This window comes from Gracilinanus agilis, chromosome 4 (genome assembly GCF_016433145.1).
Source record: "Gracilinanus agilis isolate LMUSP501 chromosome 4, AgileGrace, whole genome shotgun sequence".
NCBI classification, from domain to species: Eukaryota; Metazoa; Chordata; class Mammalia; order Didelphimorphia; family Didelphidae; genus Gracilinanus; species Gracilinanus agilis.
In genome coordinates, this window is record NC_058133.1 from 464,656,106 (window position 1) to 464,681,472 (window position 25,367).

Genomic DNA, 25,367 nt, shown 5'->3' on the forward strand with positions numbered 1-25,367 from the left:
TCTTTCTTTCTTTCTTTCTTTCTTTCTTTCTTTCTTTCTTTCTTTCTTTCTTTCTTTCTTTCTTTCTTTCTTTCTTTCTTTCTTTCCATTACCTTTCATCTTAGAATCAATTCTGTGGATTGGTTCCAAGACAGAAGACTGGTAAGGGCTAAGCAATGGGAGTTAAGTGACTTGCTCAGATTCACAAAGCTAAGACATATCTGAGGCCATATCTGAACCCAGGACCTCTGGTTTCTATGCCTGGCCCTCAATCTACTAAGCCACCTAACTGTTCCCATCCTTTCTTTCTTGACCTTTCCCCAACTGCTAGTGCCTTCTTTAAACCAAACCTATAAATAAATTACTTTGTATTTATTTTCCATAAATTTTTTTCTATACTGAGTGGGGTGGGGGAAGAGGGAAAGGAAAAGAAACAAGCATTTATTAAGCCCCTTCTATGAGCCAGACACTGTACTAAATTGCTTTAATTAATTGTTATCTTATTTGATCCACACAAAAACACTGTGAGGTAGATGCTGTTATTATCCCCATTTTACAGTTGAAAAAACTAAGGGAGACAGAGGTTGGGTAACTTGCCAACATCACAGAGGTAGAAGTGTTTGAGACCAAATTTGAACTCAGATTTTCCTAACTCCAAGACCAGTCCTCTAGAGTTCTGGATTTGAAGCCAAATGGGCTTGAATTCAAATCCTGCCTCAGATAGTTACCATATGTTTGTCCCTGGACTAGTCATTTAACCCCTCTTAAAGCTAAATTTCTTCATCTGTAAAATGAGGATAATAATATTTACTTCACTGAGTTGTTGTGAGGATCAAATGGGATAATGCACACACGTGTGTTGCAAATCCTAGCATGAAATAGAAATGCTTGTCATTATCACTATTTTTATACTGGATTTTCCTATCTCTGCCAGGCTAGAAATGCAATGGTCATTCATGGGCCCAATCCCAACAATAACTGCCATAGAAATTATGACCTGCTTTGTTTCCAGTCTGAACCAGTTGGACACTCCTTAGGTAGGTTGGTGGCTCCTTGGTACCAAGGACTCACCATATTGCTGCTAGACTGAGGGTGGATATCAGATTGACTTTTGCCCTTATTGTGGCTCAGAATTGCCAAGTTCAAGCAACTTACTCTCTTCAGTCTCCTCAGAAGCAAGACCTATGCAGGTAGAGTCACCATTCCTGGTTTTATTACTGTTATCATTTTTTTTAATTCAAAGATAGTTTATCTTCCCAGATAATCGTTTTCATGTAATGATCATTTTCAACTTACATTTTCCAAAATTATAAGATCCAAACCATCTCCTTCCCTCTTTTCCCTCCCTCCTCTTGGAGATGGTAAGCAATTTGATCTGGGCTCTACGTGTATTACTATTATCATTATTTTTACACGTTCTGTCAAATGTAAGCATGTCAAGGGCAGGGACCATTTCACTCTTGCTTTGGGTCCCAATCCACAGTGCCTGACATACAGTAGGTACTAAGGTAAATGTTGATTGATTGATTGATTGATCTTGTCAACATCCATATTTGAAACTGAGGAAATTGGGGATAAGAAAAGGCAAGTATTTTTTTTTTGACAAGATGGCATAGTTAGTGATGTAGTTAGTGGGCAGCTAGGCATCTCCATCTCAGTAGAAAGCAGCTAGGTGGTAAAGTGGATAGAGAGAGCTCTAGGCTTGGAATCAAGAAGATTCATCTTCATGACTTCAAATTTGGCCTCAGACACTAGTGGGGTGATCTTGGGCAAGTCACTTAACCCTTAACACAGTTTCCTCATCTGTAAAATGAATTGGAGAAGGCAATGGAAATCCACTCCATTATCTTGTCCAAGAAAATCTCACATGGATCAGTGACACATGTAAAACCTAGTGGAAATGCATGTCGGCTACAGGGGAGTAGGGGGTAGGGGGTGGAGAGGAGAGAAAGAACATGAATCATGTAACCATGGAAAATTTTTCTAAAAAATAAAAATCAAAGTAATATTCTACCCCCCCCAAAGAAAACCCCACATTGGGTCATGAAGAGTCAGACACGACTAAAACAACTGAAAAACAACAACATGGTGATCGAGGTAGAAGTAGGGTTCAGGCCTCTTGATTCCTAGTCCTTTATTCTTAAACAACACCTTCACAACATTATTTCTCTGCTCAAAAATCTTTGCCAGCTCCTTAACTGCTTATTTTCAGCCTGGAATCCAAGCTTCTTTATTAACTACCCCACCCTCATCTAGTCAACCTTCTCTCCTATTTTCCCCCAGTACAAACTAATCTCCATCCTGTCTTTGAAACATATCCCACTTATTGCCTTTACCATGAATTTTCTCCAGCTATTTTCCACTATTATCACTGTTGCCACCTGCTCTGCTTTCCCTGAAGCTACATCCCACGCTTCTTTTAAGGAACAGATGAAGACTCATTTCTTTATTTTTCTTCCTTTTAAAAATTTAAAATAACATCTTATTTTCCTCCTAATTACGTGTAAAAATAATTTTAATCATTAAAAAAAATTTGGATTATAAATTCCCTCCCACCTTTTCTACCCCCACTCCTCTACCCTCAGATGGTAAGGAATCTAATACAGATTTTATATGTACAATTGTGTAAAACATTTTTCCGAATTAGTCATTTTGAAGACTCACTTATTTCTTTTTTTTTTAAGCTTTATCTTCTGTCTTAGAATCAATACTAAGCATTGGTTCCAAGGAAAAAGAGTGATAAGGGCTAGGCAATTAGGGGTAAGTGACTTGCCTAAGGTCACACAGCTAGAGAGTATCTGAGGCCACATTTGAACCCAGGATCTCTTGTCTACAGGTCTAACTCTCAATCCACTGAGATATCTATTAGCTGCCCCCTGAAGATTTAATTCTTTCAAAAAAGTGTTCTCTAATCCTAAACCTAACAGGACAAGATGAGCCTTCTCTTGTTCTGGAGCCAATCTAACACCTTAAAAATCACTTTCCTCAGAATAGCCCTATGAAGTAGATAATACCAATCTTATCATTCCTACTTTATAAATCAGAAACCTGAGAATCAGAGAGATTGGCCAAGTGGACACAACTACTAAGTGTCAGGATAAGGACTCCAACTCGGGACTCCAATCCAGGTCATTGATATCTCCAAATCCCTTCGTCTTTTCACTCTGCTCCCATCCTTGGCACAAGTGACATCCTACAGCTCGTCTTAGAGTTTGTCACAAATATAGATGGGAATTCCAATCTAGTCTGACATGAAAGTTAGACTTTTGGGGAAGCCCAGATCTGTGATTTCACTGAGTATAAGAATGTTCTAAATCAAAACTCTCTATCAGTGAGAAATTCCTTCCAGATTCGCAGATACACAACTCATAGTCTTAGAGAATTTCTTAGGACACTGAAAATTTAAGAGACTTGCCCATGATCATAAGACTAACATGTCAACAGTGAGATTTGAACTCAAGTCTTCCAGATTCCAAGACGAGCCGTTTATCTGTTATACCATAATACCTGTCATTCCAAATGAGAGAATTTCAAGAAGTTCATACTCTCATATATGTCCTTATTATACGTGGATCTTTAATCAAGAAGTAAACATTTACTAAGCACCTAACTTTTTAGGTCCTTGGTGATATAAAACAAAAAATGTAGTCCCTGCCCTGAAGGAGTTTATATTCTATACAGGGAAATAATACGTTCATTGTGTATACTAAATTATAAGTTTCATGGGGGCAGGAACTCTGCGGCTCCATTAGCCCTTTATACAGTGCTCTGCTTACACCAGACACTCAGAAAGGCTTGTTGAAGTTTTCTTTATTTCCCCATCTTTCTGTGAAATCCTCCTAGGCAAGGACAAGAGTCTGCTTTTGATTTCCCTCTGCTGAAGACAGTGAGGACCCTGCCTCCACACTTTCACAATGTCCTCTCTGTTAGTTAAAGCTTGTTAGAGTGAAGGTTATTGTATTAAGTTGCTCTGACTTGGCTAATATGGAAATCTTTTTGCATGATTTTACATGTATATCAGTATTGCTTGCCTTCTCAATGGCTGGGAAAAGGGCTGGTAGGAGGCAGAGAATTTGGAACTCAGAATTTTTTTTGTTTAAACAAATGTTAAAAATAAATAATTTTTTAAAGTTGCTATGATTTAATCAGTCACTTTCTGGTCTAATTACTTCTCACATCAATACACTTCCATCTCCGGCCTGGGACAGTCTATGTTGCTTATCTCCCTGAATGCACGGTGTCTATGCCAGGAGCAGATGGGCCCTTCCTATAGTGAGGGCCTGCATCCTGGCAAGGAGTGCTGGACCAAGAGCTATGACCCAAACAGAAGGCCTCTTACTGCCAAGCTGCCACTCACAGAGACTGCTGCCTTTGTATTTCTGCCACAGGCAATCAAAAGATAAGCATGCATTAAGGATGAATCATTCTCCCTGCTATAGAGAAAGGTTGAAGGGCTAGACAAAATGCTTTTCTGTTCTCCAGTATATCTGTGAGGTTAAAGTGAAATGAACACTAGTAGAATGACCAAAACTGAAGGAAGGAAGGATAGGATAGTGGAAGGAGCCCTGGATTTCAGTCAGAGGACCTGGATGTGAATCCCGCAGTTCCTCAGAGCTCTGGACAGTTCTCTAAGAATATGACTATTATGGCCCTCAGTTTCTTTGTTTGTAAAATTGAGGGAATTGGACTAGATAACCCCTATGGCCCCTTCTATCTCTAAATCTATGATCCCAGAGGTATGGAAGAACAGATCCCAAAGGAAGACAAGGAAGAGGAAGATGCTAAGGAAGCCAGAAAATATAAATCAGAGGCATGAGGAACAAGATGTTGGAAGGTAGAAGAAGGTGACCCAAAGAAGGAAACAAGAGAAGAAGACCTCTGTGTTTGAAGCTATTTGCATAATAGGAAGACATGGGTGCCTTTTTGATACAGAAATTATCTCTTCTTAATCAGGGAAGCAGTATATTTAATGAAGACCAGGAGGAATGAATTTGCTTAGAGAATGGCTGATTCATATACAAAGGTTTTGAGTTTGAATTTGAATTAGTAAGAGAGGAGGAGAAAAATGTCTATCTACATCTAAAGTGGTTACAGTAACCATGGAAAAATATCCTAAATTAATTAATTAAATAAATGAACTTTAAAAAAATAAAAATACTAAAGTGGTTACAGTAGAAAATAGAAAGTATGATAGAGGAAGAACAGAGACAGGCCTATTCAGTAATCCAGAGGAGACATTGATAGGGAGAAGGGAGAGTTAACAATACTCTTGGACTCTATTGCCTTATGTACCAATACATAGGGTAGGGTTCCAAAGTGAATGAAAGATTTTAAGATTTTTTATTGCCCAGCCCTTTTTTGAGACTTGATGGTGTACTTCTTATGCCTGGACAATCAAGGTAGAAGATTAGGTGGAAGGCAAGTTCACATATCACAGTACATTAAGAAGATATTCACAGAGGCAGGGAGGTAGCTGGATGGATAGAATGCCAGATATAGCAATGCGAGGTCCTGGGTACAAATCTGACCTCAGATGCTTCCCATCTGTGACCCTGGGCAAGTCACTTAACCCCTATTGCCAATCCCTTATCACTCTTCTGACTTGGAACCAATACTAAATATTCAATTTAAGATGGAAAGCAAGAATTTCAAAAGAAGGAGAAGACAAAGAAGAAAAAATAGGAGAAGGAAGAGGAAAAAGAGGAGGAGGAGGAGGGAGGAAGAGATGATAATGATGATGATATTCACCTAAGAAGTGAGGAATGAAGATGAAAGCGAGGACCCAAGGAGGGAGAAACAAGTGTCACAGATGGTGGGAGTGTGCTATAGGCAGTGATGTGCTGGTAGTTACTTAATAGTCTTCTCTGGGAGAAATTAGGGGTGGGGGGCAATGTATACATTTAAGCTTAATCTGTATCATTTAAAAATATTTATTTTTTGGTTATATTTTGAGTTCCAAGTTGTTTCTGTCTCTTCTTCCCTATCCCCACAGCAGAGAAATAATCTGCCCTATTAACATTTTTTTCTATTACTTCCTTAAGTCTAAACAATCAATAAAACAGTAAATTCAGCCAGGATTTGTAGTTTTTGTTAGAGTTGTAAATGCTCACACTGAGAATTTACAAGCGGCTCTGGGGACTATATACCACCTGGTTAGTTGGAGGAATTAGATAATGAGTTCCTGATAGATCACAAATCAGGGAAGGAGGCAGGATACAGTTATTATGAGCCACACCAAGTATCCAAACTTCTGGCTGAGGTCTTTGCTAAAAGCAGAGCAACTAATAAATTCTTGAGCAGATGGAAGAAATGATGAAGGGAACTGCTCTTTTAGTCTTGATTTGGATCAATAAAGTGGAAGAAGTGGAAATGTCTGGAACCTTAGAGAGCTCAGTGGCCATTCCATATTAGAGTTTGTGATAGATAAGAGAATATGGGGCAGCATCTGATGGGTTCTCTAGACTTTAGGAGAGAGGATCTCAAAGTGTTTCACCCCTGATAAAATCCAGCAAGGCAGGATTCTGTGGCCGAAGACTCAACAAACAACAAAGCTTGCATGAGAAGGATGGAATGCTATCAGGTGCCAGATTTTGATATACTATTCTCAATTGATTCTAGTTAAGAAGAAAAGAGGGAGGAGGCCAAAGAGCCTTATGAGACTTCTTTGAAAGAGGAATAACTGAGAAGAGGATAATGAAGAAGTATACCTGAAGAACATCAGGAAAGTTAAACCCCAGGGGCAGCAAAGTGGCATAGTAGATAGAGTGCATGCCTGCAGTAGGACATTTCCTAGCTCTGTGACCCTGGGCAAGTCACTTAACCCTATTTGCCTAGCTCCTGCCCTTCTATCTTAGAGTTGTTACTAAGTTGGAAAATGAGGGTTGTAAAAAAAAAAAAAGGAAAGAAAGAAAGTTAAACCCCAATGTGAGCAGAAATGTGATAAATGCCAAGACTATAACAAGTAGGACACTTCCCCATGGGAGGGAGAAGAAGAGCAAGGAAGTAATTAAACTCCAACTTGTTAGAAGGAGGAAGGAGCAATTTTTGCACATAAGGCAACTGATCTAAAATGCACCTAAGGCATCTGATCTAAAATGCACATCAGTGCAGATGAGAAGATAGATGCAGTATGGTTAAGGTCCCAGGATACTACATGAGGCTATTACTTGGAAAGCCTCAGCCCACAGTAAGGCAGAAAGGGGACAGAGAGGAACTACCTGACCAGAGGAGAAACCACTAGATGGTAGCTTCCTATTTTAACTAATTACTCTAATTTGTCCTTCACTCTGCTAGTGAAGGACTAAAAGTATTCAGTACCCCTTGTAAATTTCAGCTCTCAGGACAATGCCCCTGTCACCCTATCCTGGTTACTTTCTGCTGCTTGGTATGAATGAGAATGAAAAAAGCATTTCATAATTGTTTACAACGTGCATACAGACCACTATGCCAGACCCTGGGGATACAAATAGGAAAGTAAGACGTGCCCTATTTTGAAAGACTCACATTCTAGGAGGGAAAAACAACACATAAAAGACTAGTTGAAGGTGAGATGTCAAGGCTTAGTGGCACTTAATGCACAGTAGCAGGGCAGATAGTAATGCATCTGCTTTAGTGTCGTTTCCACTAATAAAAGGAAACCTGTTTCTCATGTTGAAGCATTGGCCAGTGCCAATGATTTCAATGGCGAGAAGTTCTTTTGGGAATCTTCAGAAGCTACAGCTATTAAAGGGAAAGTAGTAGCAGCTGAGATCATGAAAGCAAAACTACTAGTTTGGGAAAGATAAAGCAAAAATGATTGAAGTAGAATAAACACCCAAGACATGGGAGGAAAGAGTAAGAAAGAACCCAGTTCTTTTCAGTAAATCTGTCACAATGAAACCAACTATCACAGTTCCAGAGGACTTGTGATAAAACATACCATCTACCTCCATATCCGAAATATGTGTGTGTGTGTGTCTGTGTGTGTGTGTGTGTGTGTGTATGTGTGTGTATGTGTGTGTGTATAAGAAGAGGAGGGATGAGGGAAAGTACATGAAACTGAAGTAAAGTAAAATAAAACTGAACTAAATAAATGCACAAATTCAAGTCACCTGATCTAGATGAACTAAATCCTATAAAACAGAAAGACCATGTGAATATGATTGCCAAAACACTGTGGATAATTTTTAATAAACTGGTGAAGGAGAGATGTGCCCCCAGACTAGAGATAGGCAACTGTTCCAATTTTTAATTTTTTTTTAAATTAAATTAAATTTTTTTTCTTTTAACCCTTACTCTCCATCTTGGAATCAATACTGTGTATTGGTTCCAAGGCAGAAGAATGGTAAGGGATAGGCAATGGGGGCTAAGTGACTTGCCCAGGATCACACAGCTAGGAAGTGTCTGGGGCCAAATTTGAACCTTCCATCTCTGGGCCTGGCTCTCAATCCACTAAGCCACCTAGCTGCCCACCTGCCTCGTTCTAGTTTTTTTTTTTTTTTTAATTTTAAACCCTTAACTTCTATGTATTGACTTATAGGTAGAAGAGTGGTAAGGGTGGGCAATGAGGGTCAAGTGACTTGCCCAGGGGTCACACAGCTGGGGAGTGTCTGAGGTCAGATTTGAACCTAGGACCTCCCGTCTCTAGGCCAGGCTCTCAATCCACTGAGCTACCCAGCTGCCCCCATTCTAGTTTTTAAAAAGGAGAAATATCTAACTACCCCAAACTATAAACTGGTGAGGCTGATGATGATTCCTAGTAAACTCTAAAATGGATTATTAAAGGAATGATTTATGGGCACTCAGAATGGGAAGTGGTGATTAAGAACAAGTCATACCAGACTAAACTCATTTCCTTTTTTTAACAGGGTTACTAAACTAGAATATCAGAGAAATGGTAGGGACACAGGACATTTGGATTTCAACAAAGCATTTAACAAAGATCCTCTGGATGGATAGCCACGAAGGTAGAGCATTTAATGGTATGCTGGTATAGTTAGGAAGATTAGAATCTGGTTGACTGAATAGACCTGAAGAGTGTGTATTACTGGATAAATGTCAGCAGAAGGAGAGGTCTTAATAAAATGCCACAGTTCTCTATCTTTGGTTCAGGTTTGTTTAGCAGGTTTTGTCAGTGACTTGGATGAATGCATTGATGATATGCTTATCCAATTTGCAAATGAAAAAGATAGAAGAAAATAAGACACAGACTGGGATCTGATAGCCATCTGCAAATATTTGAAGGATTGTTTGGCTTTGTTCTGCTTCATCCCAGAGGGCAAAATTAGAAGTAATGGGTACAAGTAATAAAGAGGCAAGTTTCAGTTAAATATAAGAAAAACAGAGCAGTTAGGTGATCGAATGACTAGAGGACCAGGCCTAGAGTTGGGAAGATCTGGGTTCAAATCTGGTCTCAGATACTTCTTACCTGTGTGACCCTGGGTAAGTCATTGAACCCTGTTTGCCTAGTCCTTGTCCTTCTGTCTTAGAGCTGTTACTGAGTCAGAAGGTAAAGGTTTTAGAATAAATAAATGTAAGAGAAACCTGAACAATAATTAGAGATATCCAAAAATGGAGTTGGTGGTCTTTGTGGATAGCAAATTCCTTATTGCTAAAAGTCTTAAAACAGAAGCTGATGGGGCAGCTAGGGGTCCCAGTGGATTGAGAGTCAGGCCCAGGGTTCAAATCTGGCCTCAGATACTTCCTAGCTGTGTGACTCTGGGCAAATCACTTAACCCCCATTGCCTAGCCCTTACTGCTCTTCTGCCTTGGAAACAATACACAGTATTGATTCCATGACAGAAAGTAAGGGTTAAAACAAATAAAGAAAGAACAGAAGCTGTAGGATCACTTCTCAAGAATTTTGTATAAAGGTTAATAATAATGGCTAACGTTGATACAGCACATATACATCAGGCATTGTATTTACTGCTTTACAAATCTTATCTTATTTTTTACCCTTACAACAATCCTAAGAAGTAAGCGCTATTATTATCTTTATTTCATAGACAAAGAAACTGAGGTAAACAAATTAAGTGACTTGCCCAGGGTCACACAGCTAGTATTTGAAGGCTGAATATGAACTCAGGTCTTTCTGATTCCAGGGCTGATCCTCTATCCAAGGTACTGCCTACCTACCATAGTTGTGATGTGGCGTGGCTAAATTGGATGACAGCTGAGACATTCTCCAGCAATAAAGATTCGCTGATTCTTCTACAAAAGAATAAATCCAGAGCTACATGCCCATTGAAGTACTGCATTTTCTAGGTCCAATCGAACAGCCATAACTTTCTTAATCTGGCCTCACAGGTGAGCCCTGCATAGCCTTTCTATAAGCTGAGCCCATAGATGGCTAAACCATCTTTTTAGCCCAAGCGGATTATGCTTCCAAGTGGGCTTCTGTCATACACTACTACTGCAGGCAGTCCTATTTGGTCATGTTGTCAGTGCCCTGGGACCTCGCCTACCTGTCTGGTTTGCATGCCACGGGCTTCATGGCCAGCTTCTCACAGATGGTATGGGGAAATATATATATATATATATATATATAATCTTTGTGCCTTTGAACCACCAGCCCAAAAAGACTATCAAAATTCAACCTGTTACTCTTCTAATGAAATTGGAAAATCAGAGAATCTTGGAATCAGAAAGGACCTCAAAATTCATCTAGTTCAACCAATATCTGACTGAGCATCTCCTCTACAACATTTGCAACAAATGACATTCCAGCTTCACCTTAAAAACGCCCAAAGAAGGTACAACCTCCATCTTCTGAAGCAGGCAATTCACATTTTTTTTTGAGAAAGTTTTTTTTTTAAACCCTTACCTTCCATCTTAGAATCAGTACTATATATTGGTTGGTTCTAAGGCAGAAGAGTGGTAAGGGCTAGGCAATGGGGGTTAAATGACTTGACCTCCATTGACCCCACCCTTACCACTCTTCCACCTAAGAACCAATACACAGAAGTTAAGGGTTTAAAAAAAAAAAAACCCTTACCTTCTTTCTTATAAGGTATTGTTACTTAAGGAGGGCAACTAGGTAACTCAGTAGATTGGGAGCCAGGTTTAGGGATGGGAGATCCTGGGTTCAAATGTGACCTCAGACACTTTCTTAACTGTGTGACGCTGGGCATGACACCTAACCCCCATTGCCTAGCTCTTACTGCTCTTCTGCCTCCTTCAATACACTGTATTGATTCTAAGACAGAAGACAAGAGTTAAAAATAAATACATAAATAAATAAATACATAGATAAAAAGAATTGATACTAAGTATGAGTTCCAAGACAGAAAGTAAGAGTTAAAAAAAAAAAAATTAACACTAAGTATAAGTTCCAAGACAGAAGGTAAGAGTTAAAAAAAAAACTGATATTAAGTATGAGTTCCAAGACAGAAGAGCAGTAAGGGCTAGGCTATTAGAGTTAAGTGACTTGCCCAGGGTCACACAATTAAGAAGTATCTGAGGCAAAATTTGAACCCAAGACCTCTGGTCTCTAGTCCTGGTACTCTATCTATTAAGCAAACTAGCTGCCTCTGACACTGATTATCTTTTACAAAGGGATATTTCCTTCAAAGATATGCTGATAAGGAAGTACAAATATTTCCTCTACTGCCTCACTCTCCAGACGATTAACCTTTAGCTCATTTTCCACATAACATTAGTCCCACCAAGTTCATGTCCAGATGCCGCATGACTCATCTCAGCTTCACTAGCATGACCACTGGTAAAAAGTTGCTCCTCACTCTTCAGAGCTGGCTATAAAACCCAGCTTGGATTCTGTACCCTTTGTATATATGTGCCTCTTGAACTCAGAATATGGCAGGCGCTCCACTTCTTATAATCAGATCAGGATAGAAGGAACAAAAAAGCCACGTACTGAGGACTGTTTCTTGGGACTATATGGCCTCTGAGGGGAAAAGTCCCTAAGGACTGTCTCCTTATAGCATGGTCTCTAACCAGAAACCCTGTCAAAAAAGTCAACCAACATGTCATCACAGTTCTAGAAACAAACTCCGTAGTGTCTTTCATGTGGAGAAATTGCTCTGCCCAAGAAAGCTGATGGAATCAGCCTATGTGCCTGATCACCATTCCAGTGGTATGAGAAAGGACATTTCAATTGCTTAGAAGCAAAAATAGAATGCTGAATTTGAGGAATGCAAAGTTTATGAATGGAAATATTATGAAATAAATCTAGAAAACTTGATTAGATTCAGATTGTCAAGAATATTGAATGCCACGCTAAAAAGCTTATATTTTATCTCAGAAGAACTGCAGAATCATTAAAGGTTTTTCAGGAGGGGAGCAAAATGGTCATAATGTGCCTTAGAAAGATTTCTTTAGCAACTGTTTGGAGGATGGATTGGAGGTAGTAGAAATTGGAAGTAGGAAAACCAATAAGAAGACTATTGCACTAGTCAAGGCAAACGATCAGGGCCTGAAGTAGTATGGTAGTGGAGTGAGTGGAGAATGAGTGGAGAAAAGGAGATGGATATGAGAATTTAAATAAGAGTAGAACCAGATTGGGTATAGAAAGGGGTGGGGTAAGGGAAAGAGAAATTTCAGTGATGGTTCTGAAGCTTAGAACCCATTTTAATGAAAAGATTTCTTTTGAAATTTTGAAAATTTGAGAGTTCTTTGAAAAAATGAAAGTTTAACAGTGGTTCCCAAACTTTTTTGGCCTACCACCTCCTTTCCAGAAAAAAATATTACTTAGCACCCCCTGGAAATTATGAAACTATTTATTGAGCTCAGAATAGAATGTAATACAAAAAAAGTGTGGCCATCACCACTTCCCTGGATTGCTGCAGCACCCACCAAGGGGCGGTAGCACCCACTTTGGGAATCACTGGTTTAGAAGATGCCCAAATGTTGGCGGAAGGGGAAACAATGTGATCCATTTGGGTTACATTGAAAATGAGATACTAATGGGACATCCATCTTAAAAACTCATTTTTTAAAAAACTAGTATTATTCAACCAATTGTTGTTAAGCCCTTACTTTCCATAGAATCATAGAATCAATACTAAATATTGGTTCCAAGGCAGAAGAGTGTTCAGGGCTAGGCATTGGGGCTTAAGTGATTTATTTGCCCAGGGTCACATATCTAAGAAGTACTTGAGGCCAGATTTGAATCCTGGACCTCCTGTCTCTAGGCCTGGTTCTCCATTCACTGAGCCACCTAGCTGCTCTGGTTCAACCTGTTTTTGATGAAGCTAAATTTTTGTTTGCTTCTTTTTATAGATGCTGACTGTCTTCTTTAATAATATATCCTGGAATTTTCCAGAAATTGAAATAAAATTCAATGACCTATAGTTTGTAAACTCCTTTTGCTTTATTATTTTTTAAATTGAGACCTTCCTCAGTTCTAAGACATCTCTCCTACTCTCCACAGTCATATCAGACATCACTGACAGTGATCCAACAACCCATCATTTTGTAGCATTCTAGGATGTAGTCAGTCTGAACTGGGTAACTTGAACTCATCAAAGGCAGCTAGATTCTTTCATACTATTGCCTCACTTTATTTGAGTTTCAGTTTCCCATTAACCATTTTTTTATTCCTTGCCAGTATAAAAATGATTCTCTTCAGAAGAGAAAACAGAATCAAAATAAGAAAGTTTTCTCCCTTGTCCACTGCTATCATTCTATCTATTCTGAACAATGTTCCTATCCCTTCTTTGATTCACTTCTTATACAATATGGCTTTAGGAAAAAAAACAAAACACAAAAACCCTTTTGTTGTTATATTCCTTCCCAGACTCAGTCCCTTCTGAGCTTAAGCACTCCTAATGTTACTCTTATAGAAATTTTTTTTTAGACCCTTAACTTCTGTGTATTGGCTCCTTGGTGGAAGAGTGGTAAGGGTGGGGTCAATGGGGGTCAAGTGACTTGCCCAGGGTCGCACAGCTGGGACGTGTCTGAGGTCAAATTTGAACCCAGGACCTCCCGTCTCTAGGCCTGACTCTCAAACCACTGAGCTCCCCAGCTGCCCCTTCTTATAAAACTTTAAGACTACACTTTTGCATTAATCCTCTGTTACCCACTCTTCCACTTTCTATGCTTGTCTTTATAAAATCAAATTTCATAAATTAGTTTACTGTGTTAATCAATCAGAAAGCATTGCCTAAGCACTTAATATATGCAACGCACTGTGCTAAGGTGTGCATCTTTCCATCCTCCTCTCAGCTGCCAACCCAGTCTTCTTAAAGCCCACATCTGATGGTGTCGCCCTTCCTCCACACCCCATTCAGTAAAGAGCAGTGGCTCTCTCTTACTTCCATAATCAAATATAAATTCCTCTGGTTGCCTTTTTTTGAGTCTTTCAGTCTGACTGAAAGGGGGTTTGATGAGAGAGACTAATGAGAGCAGAGTAGGGTGTTTTAGCAAAGCTTAAATAGAGGAAGGAAAGGGGAGGAATAGAGGAGAGGAGCAGCAAGGGGAAGACCAACACCTGTAAAGATGGCTGCTGAATCTCCATCTGAGTAGGGAAGGGTGTAATCTCTTATAGGGTTGGAGGAATAGGGGGTTGTCAGGGATGATTTAATTTGTGTTGCCTCTATTGGTTGTCTCTGAACAAGGCAAGCTACTTGGATTAAGTTCACTGGATATTCCTGAGAGGGTGAAGAATCTCAGTCTCTGAGGGTGAAGAAGGTCACTTCTCAGACTGATGCTCAACCATGTAGGATAGGCTGAGGAACAGAGTCTTGGTGTTCTGCCATGGGCTTGGCAGGTGTTGGGAATTGGGGGGAGTCTGTTAGTTTGAGGAGAGTTTGGGGGAGGGGTTTTTTGGTCTTGCTGTCTATCAGAGTCCTTCTTATCTAAACCCCCTTATGCTCTTCCTATCTTTTTATTCACTGGTTCCCTTTCCTGGCCCTCACTTCATATTCTTCCACATCCAGCTTCAATCACTTCCTTGTTGTTCCCCTTTCAAAATATTTCCTTACTTGACTCAGAGCATTTTCCCTGGCTGTTCACCTATTCCTAGAAGTTTGTCTCTCCTCATTTCTGCCTCCTGGTTTGCTCAACTTCCTTCAAGTCCCAGTTAAAATTCCACCATCTATAAGAACCCTTTCCCAATCTTTCTTAATGCTAATACCTTTTCTCTGTTAACTATCTCCAATTTATCCTGTTACAGATCTGGTTTGCACGTGGCCTCTCCTTAGATTGAGAATTCCAAGAGATTAGAGATTGTTTATTGCCTTCTTTTTTTATCCCCAGAATTTAGCCCAGTTTCTGGTGTACTTGGAGGTCCTTATATAAATGTTTGTTAATTAACAGTCTCAGTTGTCAAAGTGGCTTTCCTAAATGGTGTGTCCATGTCATTCACACACCCTTAACCCACCCTACCCCCTCTATTGAAAAAGCTCCAGGAGTTCCTCTTCCCTTCAGGATTTAATATAAAGTCCTATTTGACACATGAAGCTCCTTATAACTTGATCTTTTTCAAGTATTCTGACACTTAATTCCCCTATACACTTTCTGTGATCTGGCTACGTTGACCCACTTACTGTTATTCAGATAGTAAACTTTATCTGCCATCTCTGTGCCTTTGCATTGTCTCTCTCCAGTGCCTAAAATGTTCTCTCTCTCCTCTCCAGCATTTTCATTTACCTGGCTTTTTTTAGAACTCAGCTTAAACCCCACCTTCTGCAGGAGGCCTTTCCCCATGACCCCACTGCTAGCACCTTCCCCACTGAGATTCTCTTATATCTACTCCAAATGGATAAGACAAATAGATAGACAGATTCAGCTATAGATCTCTATAGAGGAACACATATCTATCATCTATATCTTTTTTAGAACCTATTTTCTTGGTCAGTTGTTTTTCTAATAAGATATTTCACATTTTCTCCTAGTTTTTCATTTGTTTAACCTGGTTTTTATTGTTTCTTGATGTCTCACAGATACATCAGCTTCCACTTGCCGAATTCTAATTTTTAAAAGATTATTTCTTTAATGAGATTTTGTACCTTCCCTTCCCACAATGTGGCCAACTTTTCTTTTTTTAAGGAATCCTTTTTAGTGAATCTTTGAGTCTTTTTTTTTTTTTTTTGATCATGTAGCCAGCCAATTCTGGTTTTTAAGATATATGGTATTCTTTTCTTCGCTATTTTTTGTGCTTCTTTTACTAAATTAGTAATTATCTTTTCATAATTTCTCATTCGCATTTCTTTTCCTAATTTTGCCTCTACCACTCGTCTCTTTGTGTGTGTGTGTGTGTGTGTGTGTGTGTGTTTTTAACCCTTAACTTCTATGTATTGGCTCAGATGTGGAAGAGTGGTAAGGGTGGGCAATGGGGGTCAAGTGACTTGCCCAGGGTCACACAGCTGGGAAGTGTCTGAGGTTGGATTTGAACCTAGGACCTCCCATCTCTAGGCCTGACTCTCAATCCACTGAGCTACCCAGCTGCCCCCACACTCATCTCTTTTTTTAACTCTTTCAGGAATTATGGTTGGACTTGTGTCCAATTAGCAAGATGTTCCTTATCCTCTCACCCAACCCCACCCCTCCAAATTGAGAACATACAAAAATAAACCCAGTATAAATATATATGTTACATATATATTTATCAAAACAAATGTCCACATTAAATATTTGTCTCATTTTGCCTTGAGTCTAACACTTATCCTTCAGGAAATGGGTAGTATATTTTTTTATTGAGTACTCTGGAATCCTGGCTGTTCGTTATGTTGATAAGAGTTCAGCACAATAGAATTTCATTGCCTTTATATGCCATAATTTGTTCATCCATTTCCTCAATTTATGAACACTCAATCTCCTCAAATTCCCATTCTTTACCACCTCAAAAAGAGTTTTAGCTATTTTTGTACATCCTTAGAATTTGTTTTGCTTATGACTAATTCCCTTAATCCACCCTCTCTCCTTCTTCTCTTTTACCTTCTATTTCCTTTTTGAGTGAAATATATTTCTGTGCTCAGCTGTTTATGTGTATTCTTCTCTTTTTGACCAGTTCAGATGAGAATGAGATTTAATTAGCAGCTGCTACCCCTACCCCCTCCTCCATGATTGTACTGATGTCTGCTTATATACTCTGATACTCTGATTGTGTGAGATAATTTCCTCCAACCTTTTCTTCTCCCACCCCCCCCCACTATATTCCTTTTTTTCTTTCAATTCTTTTCTTAAGATTATAAAGATATAACAGAACCACTTTCAGGCCTGCTCTAATTGGACTGCCTCTCTCCCTGACTGCGATAGGACTCAGAGGGGACACTTGAATCCTCTCCCCATATTTGAATATAAACAGCTTATCATTGTTTAGTCCTTTATTCATTCATGTTCACTGTTTTATTTTTCTTTTTGCTCCTGTATTTGAACTTCAAAGGCTTTCTGCATCTCAAGTCTTTTAATCAGGAATGCTTGGAAGTCTTCTATTTCATTAAAAATCCAATTTTTGCCCTGTGGAATTATACTGAAACCAGGTTGCTGGATCAGTTTTTTTTTTTTAATCCTTACCTTCTGACTTAGAACCAATAGTAAGTATTGGTTCCAAGACAGAAGAGTGTTAAGGAGTAGGCAATGGGATTTAAGTGACTTGCCCAGGGTCACCCAGCTAAGAAGTGTCTGAGGTCAGATTTGAATCCAGGACCTCCTGCCTCTAGGCCTGGCTCTCAATCCACTCTGAATAAGTTATTCTTATATGTAAGTTCAGATCCTTTGCCTTCTGGAATGTCATATTCAAAGTTCTCTGTTACTTTATAGTAATGGCTGCTAAATCATGTGTAAATCTATCTTTGATTCTTCAGTACTCAAATTCTTTATATCTGGCCGCTTGGCATATTTTTTCCTTTCACCTGGTAGCTCCAAATTTTGGCTATGATGTTCATGAGAGGTTACTTTTCAGGTTTCTTTCAGGAAGTAACCTATATATTCCTTCTCTTTCAATTTTATCCTCTGGTCTAAGAGATCTGGGCAGTTTTTAATTTCTTGAAACAGGATGTTTATAATCTTTTATTAGCGATGGTGTTCATATGGTCCAGTGATTCTTAGATATTGTCTCCTAACTCTATTTTCCAGGTCAGTTATTTTTGCTTTGGGATACTTTAAATTTTGTTTTATTTTTTCAGCCTTTTGGCTTTATTTTAATATCATTTGTTGCCTTATGGAGTCATTGTTTCTATTTGGTCCATGCTACTTTTCAGGGTTGATTGGTTGGACAAGGTTTTGTTATCTCTTATGCCAAACTGTTAATCCCTTTTCTATTTTTTCCCAAGATGGGGCCTTGCAGATGACTACCAAACAATAGAAGAGCTTTTTGAAATGAGCCCCAAGATGGTAAGGGGGGCAGAGAACTGATCAAAAAGAGACTAGAGTGGGGGGCAGCTGGGTGGCTCAGTAAACTGAGAGCGAGGCCTAGAGATGGGAGGTCCTAGGTTCAAATCTGGCCTCAGACACTTCCTAGCTGAATGACCCTGGGCAACTCACTTAACGCTCATTGCCTATCCCTTAACACTCTTCTACCTTGGAACCAATACAGAGTATTGATTCTAAGATGGAAGGTAAGGGTTTTAAAAAGGAGGTTAGAAGGGACCCTTTATTGGCACTGGATACAAAACCTGGTAGATTTTGGCAACTATATTGTTCATATACAGTTATGAGTCATAGTTCCATAACAGAGAGGAGTACTTGTGCTCACTCATGAGGAAGTAGGGTCCTTGGTTGATGTTCTAGGACAGAACAGGATACTAGCACTAACAGCTACAGGAGAACAGTGGATCTGATCACAGTTCCAAGACTAAGAGGCAACACAAACATCTTCAAGAAGAAAACAGCATCTTCAAGAAAACATCTATAAGCAAAACCTCAAAGAAAAATACTAATAGGACACAAGCCTAACAAATTTCCCAGAAGAGTTAAAGAAAGAAATAAGAATGGTAGAGGAAAAATCAGGGAGAGAGAAGTAAAAATGATGGAAGAAAATTATGAAAAGAGAATTAACAGCTTGGCAAAAAAGACACAAAAACATTTAAAAAAAACTAACACCTTAAAAAACAGAATTGGCCAAATGATAAAAGAGGTACAAAGTTCCACTGAAGAGAATGAATCCATAAAAACCAGATTTAGCCAGATGGAAAAGGAAGTACAAAAGCTCACTGAAGAAAGTAATTTCTTAAAAATTAGAATTGGGCAAGTGGATGCTAATGACTCCATGAGACATCAAGAAATAATCGATTTGCATTTTGGGAGCTAAGATGGGAAAGTAAAGGACACTCTGCTCCCCTGATTCCATCTCCCCCCTACACACACACACACACACACACACACACACACACACACACACACACACACTAAGGAAAATAAATCACCCTAAAACAAAATAAAGCAGGAAAAACATGTCTCACTGGATAAGAAAAGAGAATAGCCCAAGCACTACAGTATCTGTGAGAACCAGCAGAACTTAAACCAACCCAATACTCTGTGCCTTCACCAATGGGAATTAAGCTGCAGAATAGGAATGAACCTAGCTCAAGCCACTTGATATGGGTGTAGAAAGCAGAGAGGGCAGGAAACCTACAAACTCTCAAGAGACAGCAAAGCATCTGGGACAGGTAGGGAGCAGAGTGGGGAATCTGTGAACTGCAGGAACCTATTTACTCCCATGTAGGGGAATAGTGCCTGAGTCAGCAGAGCCCAGAGCAGGGGGCCTTCCCAAATGATGCCACTTGGTAGGGGCAAGGAAACAGCAGAACAGGGACCAGCCCAGCCCATGAAAAACAAGGGAATTGGTAACATGAGATACTAAATCTAGTGATCAAAACTGCTGAAATCTTCCCTAGAGCAAGCCAGGAGGCCTATTTCCTCATAGATATACCCTGAGAAACAAAGGAAAACAGAACTATCCCAAGTACCAGAGAAGAGCACTCTGCAAGTTTGGAGAAGTACTCCTTTTACCTCTAGAACAGAGAAGAACCTCGACAGATAGAGAAGGTAACTGCAAGGCGGGGACAGAGGGAGGTGGGGAACACCTAGAAAAATGAGCAAAAAACAAACAAAAAATAAACATTGACTTTAGAAAGTTACTTTAGTGACAGGAAACACCAAAATATGATCTCAGAAGAAGACAAAAATGCCAAAAAGGAAATATGTGAACCCTGAAAGAGAAGTATGTCAGGCCCTAAAAGAACCCCTGGAAGAACTTGAAAAGAAGTTTCAAAAACTGAATAAGAGAATCAACAGAAAGACTCAATAGCTGGAGGGAAATCAATGAAGAAATCAACTCCCTAAAAACTAGAATTAGGCCAAAAAGGAAATGGAGGCAAAAATACATTAAAGAAAACAACTCACTAAGGAACAGAATAAATGGAAATGGAACTCCTACCCCCCCAAAAAAAAACACTGAAGAAAAACATTTTTTAAAGAGTAGGATTGAACAAATGGAAAAGGAAACACAAAAACTCAAGGGAGAAAATAACTTCCTAAAAAATAGAATTGGGCAAATAGAAATAAATTAATCCATAACACATCAGGAAACAATAAGACATTAAGAAACAATCAATCAAACATATCCAAAAAATGAAAAATCAAAAGAAAATGTGAATTATCTCACTGGTAAAACAACTGATCTGGAAAATAACTTGAGGAGAGATAATTTACCTTAAAGTCACACTTTTTTAAAAGCATAGATATCATATATTTCAAGAAATTATAAAGAAAAATTGCCCTAATATCATAGGTCTAGAGAGTAAAATAGAAATTGAAAGAATCAATCAAGTACTCATTGAAAAAGATCCCAAACTAAAAACTCCCAGTAATATTATAGCCAAATTCCAGAGCTCCCATGTCAAGGAGAATATAATACAAGCAGCCAGATAAAACAATTCAGATTTGGGGGAGTCAAAGACAGGATAACACAAGACTTAGTGACTTCTACGTTACAGGAGCAGAGGGATTAGAATATAATAATCTGGAAGGTAAAAGATCTAGGATTAAAACCAAGAATAACCTACCCAGCACAACTGAGTAAAATCCTTCAGAGTGAAAAAAATTAACTTCAATGAAATAGAGGACTTTCAAGCAGTCTTGATGAAAAAAACTAGAGCTGAATAGGAAATTTCACATTTAAACCTAAGACAAGAAACAAAACGGACTTTTGAGGAAAGAAGGTAAAAAGAGAGAGAGAAGGATCATCAGGAGAAAATAGCATGGAGAGAAATACAGTTACTAATCCTAACTGTGAATGTGAATAGGATGAACTTAGCCATAAAACAGAAGCAGATAGCAGAATGGATCAGAAACCAGAATCCAACAATATATTGTTTATAGGAGATACACTTGAAACAGAATGACATACACAATTAAAATAAGGAGCTAGAACTGAATTATTTATGCTTTAGCTGAAGTAAAAAGTGAAAGGAGAGCAATTATCATCAAGCAAAAACAGACCTAATTTAAAGATAATCAAGGAAGGTACATCTTGCTAAATAAACAATGAAATAATATTTAAAAATTTATAACAAATGTTCTGGTAAAGGTCTCATTTTTCAATATATAGGGCACTGAGTTAAAATTATAGACATAAAAGCTGTTCCCCAAATGATAAATAGTCAGAGGATAAGAACTTTATGATTTCACATATATAATTGATCTCATATTGCTTGCCTCATTAGTGGGGAGAGGAGGGACTAGAGCCTGATGGTGAACCTATGACATGCGTGTCAGTAGCCATTTCCGATGGCACATGGTCACATGTGGCCACGTACAGAGAAGGATGGGGCCGCATGCTGAGGATGAAGCATTTGCTGTAGTGTAGTGTAGACACTCCGTGCCAGAGGTCTGTAGGCCAAAACAACAGAACTCCGGCCATTAGGGGACCTTTGACCTCACTTCTGGCCGGCAGAGCAGGGAGCAGAGGAATGCCGTGGGGGACGCATCTCTGGGGCCCTGTGATCGCCATTGCCAGCAACCATCATCCAATCTGCTGTTCTGGAGTGACCTGGATTTCTAATGGACCACCATTTCTGAGATAAGTGAGGGGGAGGCTGGGAGAGGCGAGGGCCTGTGCTAGGGGTGCCGTTTCCCGCCATTAGAAATAGCAGCAGCCATCTGAATTTACATAGGGAACGCCATCTTGCAGCATGGTGCAGACTCCATTTCACCACTATGACTGTTGTGCATCCTTATTAACCCCTATTTCTGCTTATTAGCCCTGCCCTTTCCTAAAAGACAGTTACATGTGCCATCTTGTGGTCAGTTAGGCTAGTTTATCCCTAATTGCCTGCAGGGCTAACAGGCTATCTATAATTCTATCTTCTGTCACTGCCTCCCTGATGGAGAACCCCCAAAATAAAAAAAAAAACAAGGTTAAATAAAGGAAGTGGTAGTAGCAGTAGCCAACCCTTTCAAGAGACATGGACCAAGATGGATGGCATTACAGAAAAAAATGGCAGATCATTTTGCGTTCTATGTACTGAAATGGTAGTAAGCAGAACATGGAATGTAAATAGACATTTTGAAACTAATCATTCCCAGCTCTTGAAAAAAAGTGAGGCTGAAAGGAAGGAATACATTCCCAGGCAACTACACCTTTAAAAGAGCCAGTCTAATTCCATCCTTAAATTTGTAAAAGGCTCTACAAATTTAACATCTGCAAGTTTGAGCATTGCTTAGTCCATAACTCAGCAAGGAAAAGCACTCAGTGAGGGAGAATTTATTAAAGAAACTCTCCTAAGATGTGCACCAGTTCTATTTCATGATATGCAGAATAAAGATGCAACTATTAAAGAGAATATCTGAGTAACCACCGAGTAGAAATATCATAAACATTAGATAATAGAAATATCATATATTAGATATATATTAGATAATAGAAATATCATAAAAGACCAAATAATGACACTGATCACAAACGTACAATATCAATTGAAGAGAGACAAGTAACTGTAAATATTTTTCTATCTCTCTTGATGAAACTACTGATGTCATATCACATGCTCAGTTGGCCATTATTGGTCATTATTCTGATGGTCTCACAATGAGAGAAGAGTTGATAAAGTTAGTATCAGTGCCAACAAGTACATCAGGAAGCGAAATGTGTAAGGTTGTTATACAAACATTGATATCTCTAAAGTTGTGTCAGTGATGACAGATGGGGCACCAAACATGCTGGGGAAAAAGTTGAATTTGTCAAATTGTTTATGGAAGCTATTGGACATCCAATTGTGCCTTTTCATTGTATTATCCATCAGGAGGCTTTATGTGCCAAGGCAGGATTCACCAACTTAAATGACTTAATGTCAGTTGTTATAAAAATAATTAACTTAATAACTGCTTGCCCCCTTTACAAGTGAGAATTTTCTGCACTTTTACTGAAGGTTGATTCCACCTACAGTGGACTGCTGATGTACAATAATGTAAGATGGCTGAGCTGAGGTAAAGTTCTTGAGCACTTTGTGGAGTACTTTGAAGAAATTAAGGTATTTCTTGAGAATAAGGATCTGGGAAACTTTCCTCAGATCAATGATGATAAATGGGTCAACACCCTGATGTTTTTTACAGATCTCTCTGTTCATATTAATAAACTGAATTTAAAGTTACAAAGTTTTGGCAAAAGTATTGACATTATGTTTGGATACATAAAAGCTTTTGAAAGTAAACTTAAAATTTCCAAATTAAAACTTATAAGTATTTTCCTCAAGTAATAAAGTATTTTGAGAAGGTCAGTGCAGCTGTACAAAATGAAATGGAACTCTTGCATATAAAGTACCAGCATGTTTTAGACTCATTACTTGACTAGTTCAGTGATAGATTTAATTAATTTAGAAGCCTAGAACAGACCATGAAAATAATTAAGTATCCTGATGTAGTAGTCTACAGTAGTTTGGAATTAAATAGTTTCCAATGGATGGAAAAGATGATTTGGAGATGCAATTTGCAGAATTTCAAGACAGCATCTGGGCTCAGGTGTTTGTCGACTTGAGGTCAAAGCTTGAGAATCTGGAAAGGTGCCGCTTGGAAAATCAAGAGGTGTGCCACTACAAACAGGAAAATTGGAGTGCCTGGAACTGATTACCAGACACTTTTAGTACCCTGAAAAATATAGCAATGGCTTTACTCACAATTTTTCCCTCTATGTACTTTTGTGAGATCTTATTCTCAGTGTTCAATAATATCAAAACCAACAAAAGAAACAGATTGACAGATGAAATTAGTAGCACTTGCTTGGGCTTGAAGTGAACAAAATACCAACCTTCAGTTAAAGATTTAGGAGCTAAATGAATTTTCATTAGCCAATGAAATTCAGTAACAAAAAAGTCACTAATAGGCAGGTTAGTTAGAGAATTCCCCCTCCCCCTCACTTATCTTAGTTAATGGCACCCCATACAAGTTAAATAATATCAAGACCAACAAAAGAAACATACTGGCAGATGAACAAAGGAGTCATTAGGCAGGTAAGTTAAATAATTAATTTTTGGTTTATTAAATAGTTACATATTACAATTATACATTTTTATTATTTAAACTATAAATATCATGAAATTATGGTGTTTTTTCTCGAAGTAACACACCACCTGAGTTATGCTTGGTTTTTTGGTGAATTTTGACACACCAAGCTCAAAAGGTTGCCCATCACTGGACTAGAGGGAAGGAAAGAATTTGAAATTCAGAAGTTTTTTAAAAGAATGATAAAAATAAATATTTTTGGAAAGAAAGACATGATCTATTTCTCTTCCAATTCTTTTATGGTATAATCCTTAGTATTAAGATCACGTATTCTTTTAGAATGTATTATGTAGTAAAGCATAAGATACTGGCTTAGTCTAATATCTGATTTTCAGGCTTTCTAATACTTAAAAAAATCATTTAGGGGGTTCTTTTCTAAGTAATTTATGTTTTACAGTTAGAGAACACTGGGCTATTGCATTTTATTGTTGCTGAGTTTTCCTTGTCAGTCTTTTTTCCATTGTTCTGCTTCTCTGTTTTTAAAATCACTAACGGTGGGTTTTATTTCTTTTTTCCTGCTTTATCTATTTATTTGTTTATTTATTCCTGCTGCTTTATAATAGAGTTCAAAGTCTAAATGTGCTATTGTTCTCATCTTTACATTTTCTCATAATTTCCCTTGACTTTTCCTTTTTCAAATAATTCTTATTTTGTTGAGTCCTATAAAGTATCCCCTTGATACTTTTATTGGCATAGAATAGAAACTGTAAATAAATGTTAGTAGTATTGCCATTTATTTTATATTGGCACAGCTTGGTCACTGACTGTTCTGAATCCAGCTATTTAAGCTGACTTTTCTTTCTTTAAGGAACACTTTGTAATTGAAGCTATACAAATATTTTAAGTGCTATTACGATTAAAAATGATAAAGACATATAATATAAGAGAAATTAATATTTTAATAGCCATGGGCATGTTGGTGAAATATATATGACCGCGCTTGACTATCT

The 25,367-nt window shown here is 38.4% G+C and overlaps 1 protein-coding gene across 1 annotated transcript in view; it reads right to left on the reverse strand.

The window, feature by feature from the left end:
• The window catches only part of PTPN22 (protein tyrosine phosphatase non-receptor type 22), a 99,459-nt gene extending 77,588 nt beyond the window's left edge, over positions 1-21,871 (reverse strand). Inside the window, exons 1-2 of the mRNA XM_044675521.1 lie at positions 21,802-21,871; positions 19,870-19,943 (exon numbers count right to left, since the gene is read on the reverse strand). Coding sequence (XP_044531456.1) covers positions 19,870-19,943; positions 21,802-21,871 — 144 coding nt within the window. The remainder of the gene's footprint in view (positions 1-19,869; positions 19,944-21,801) is intronic.
• Between the last annotated feature and the right edge of the window lie 3,496 nt (positions 21,872-25,367).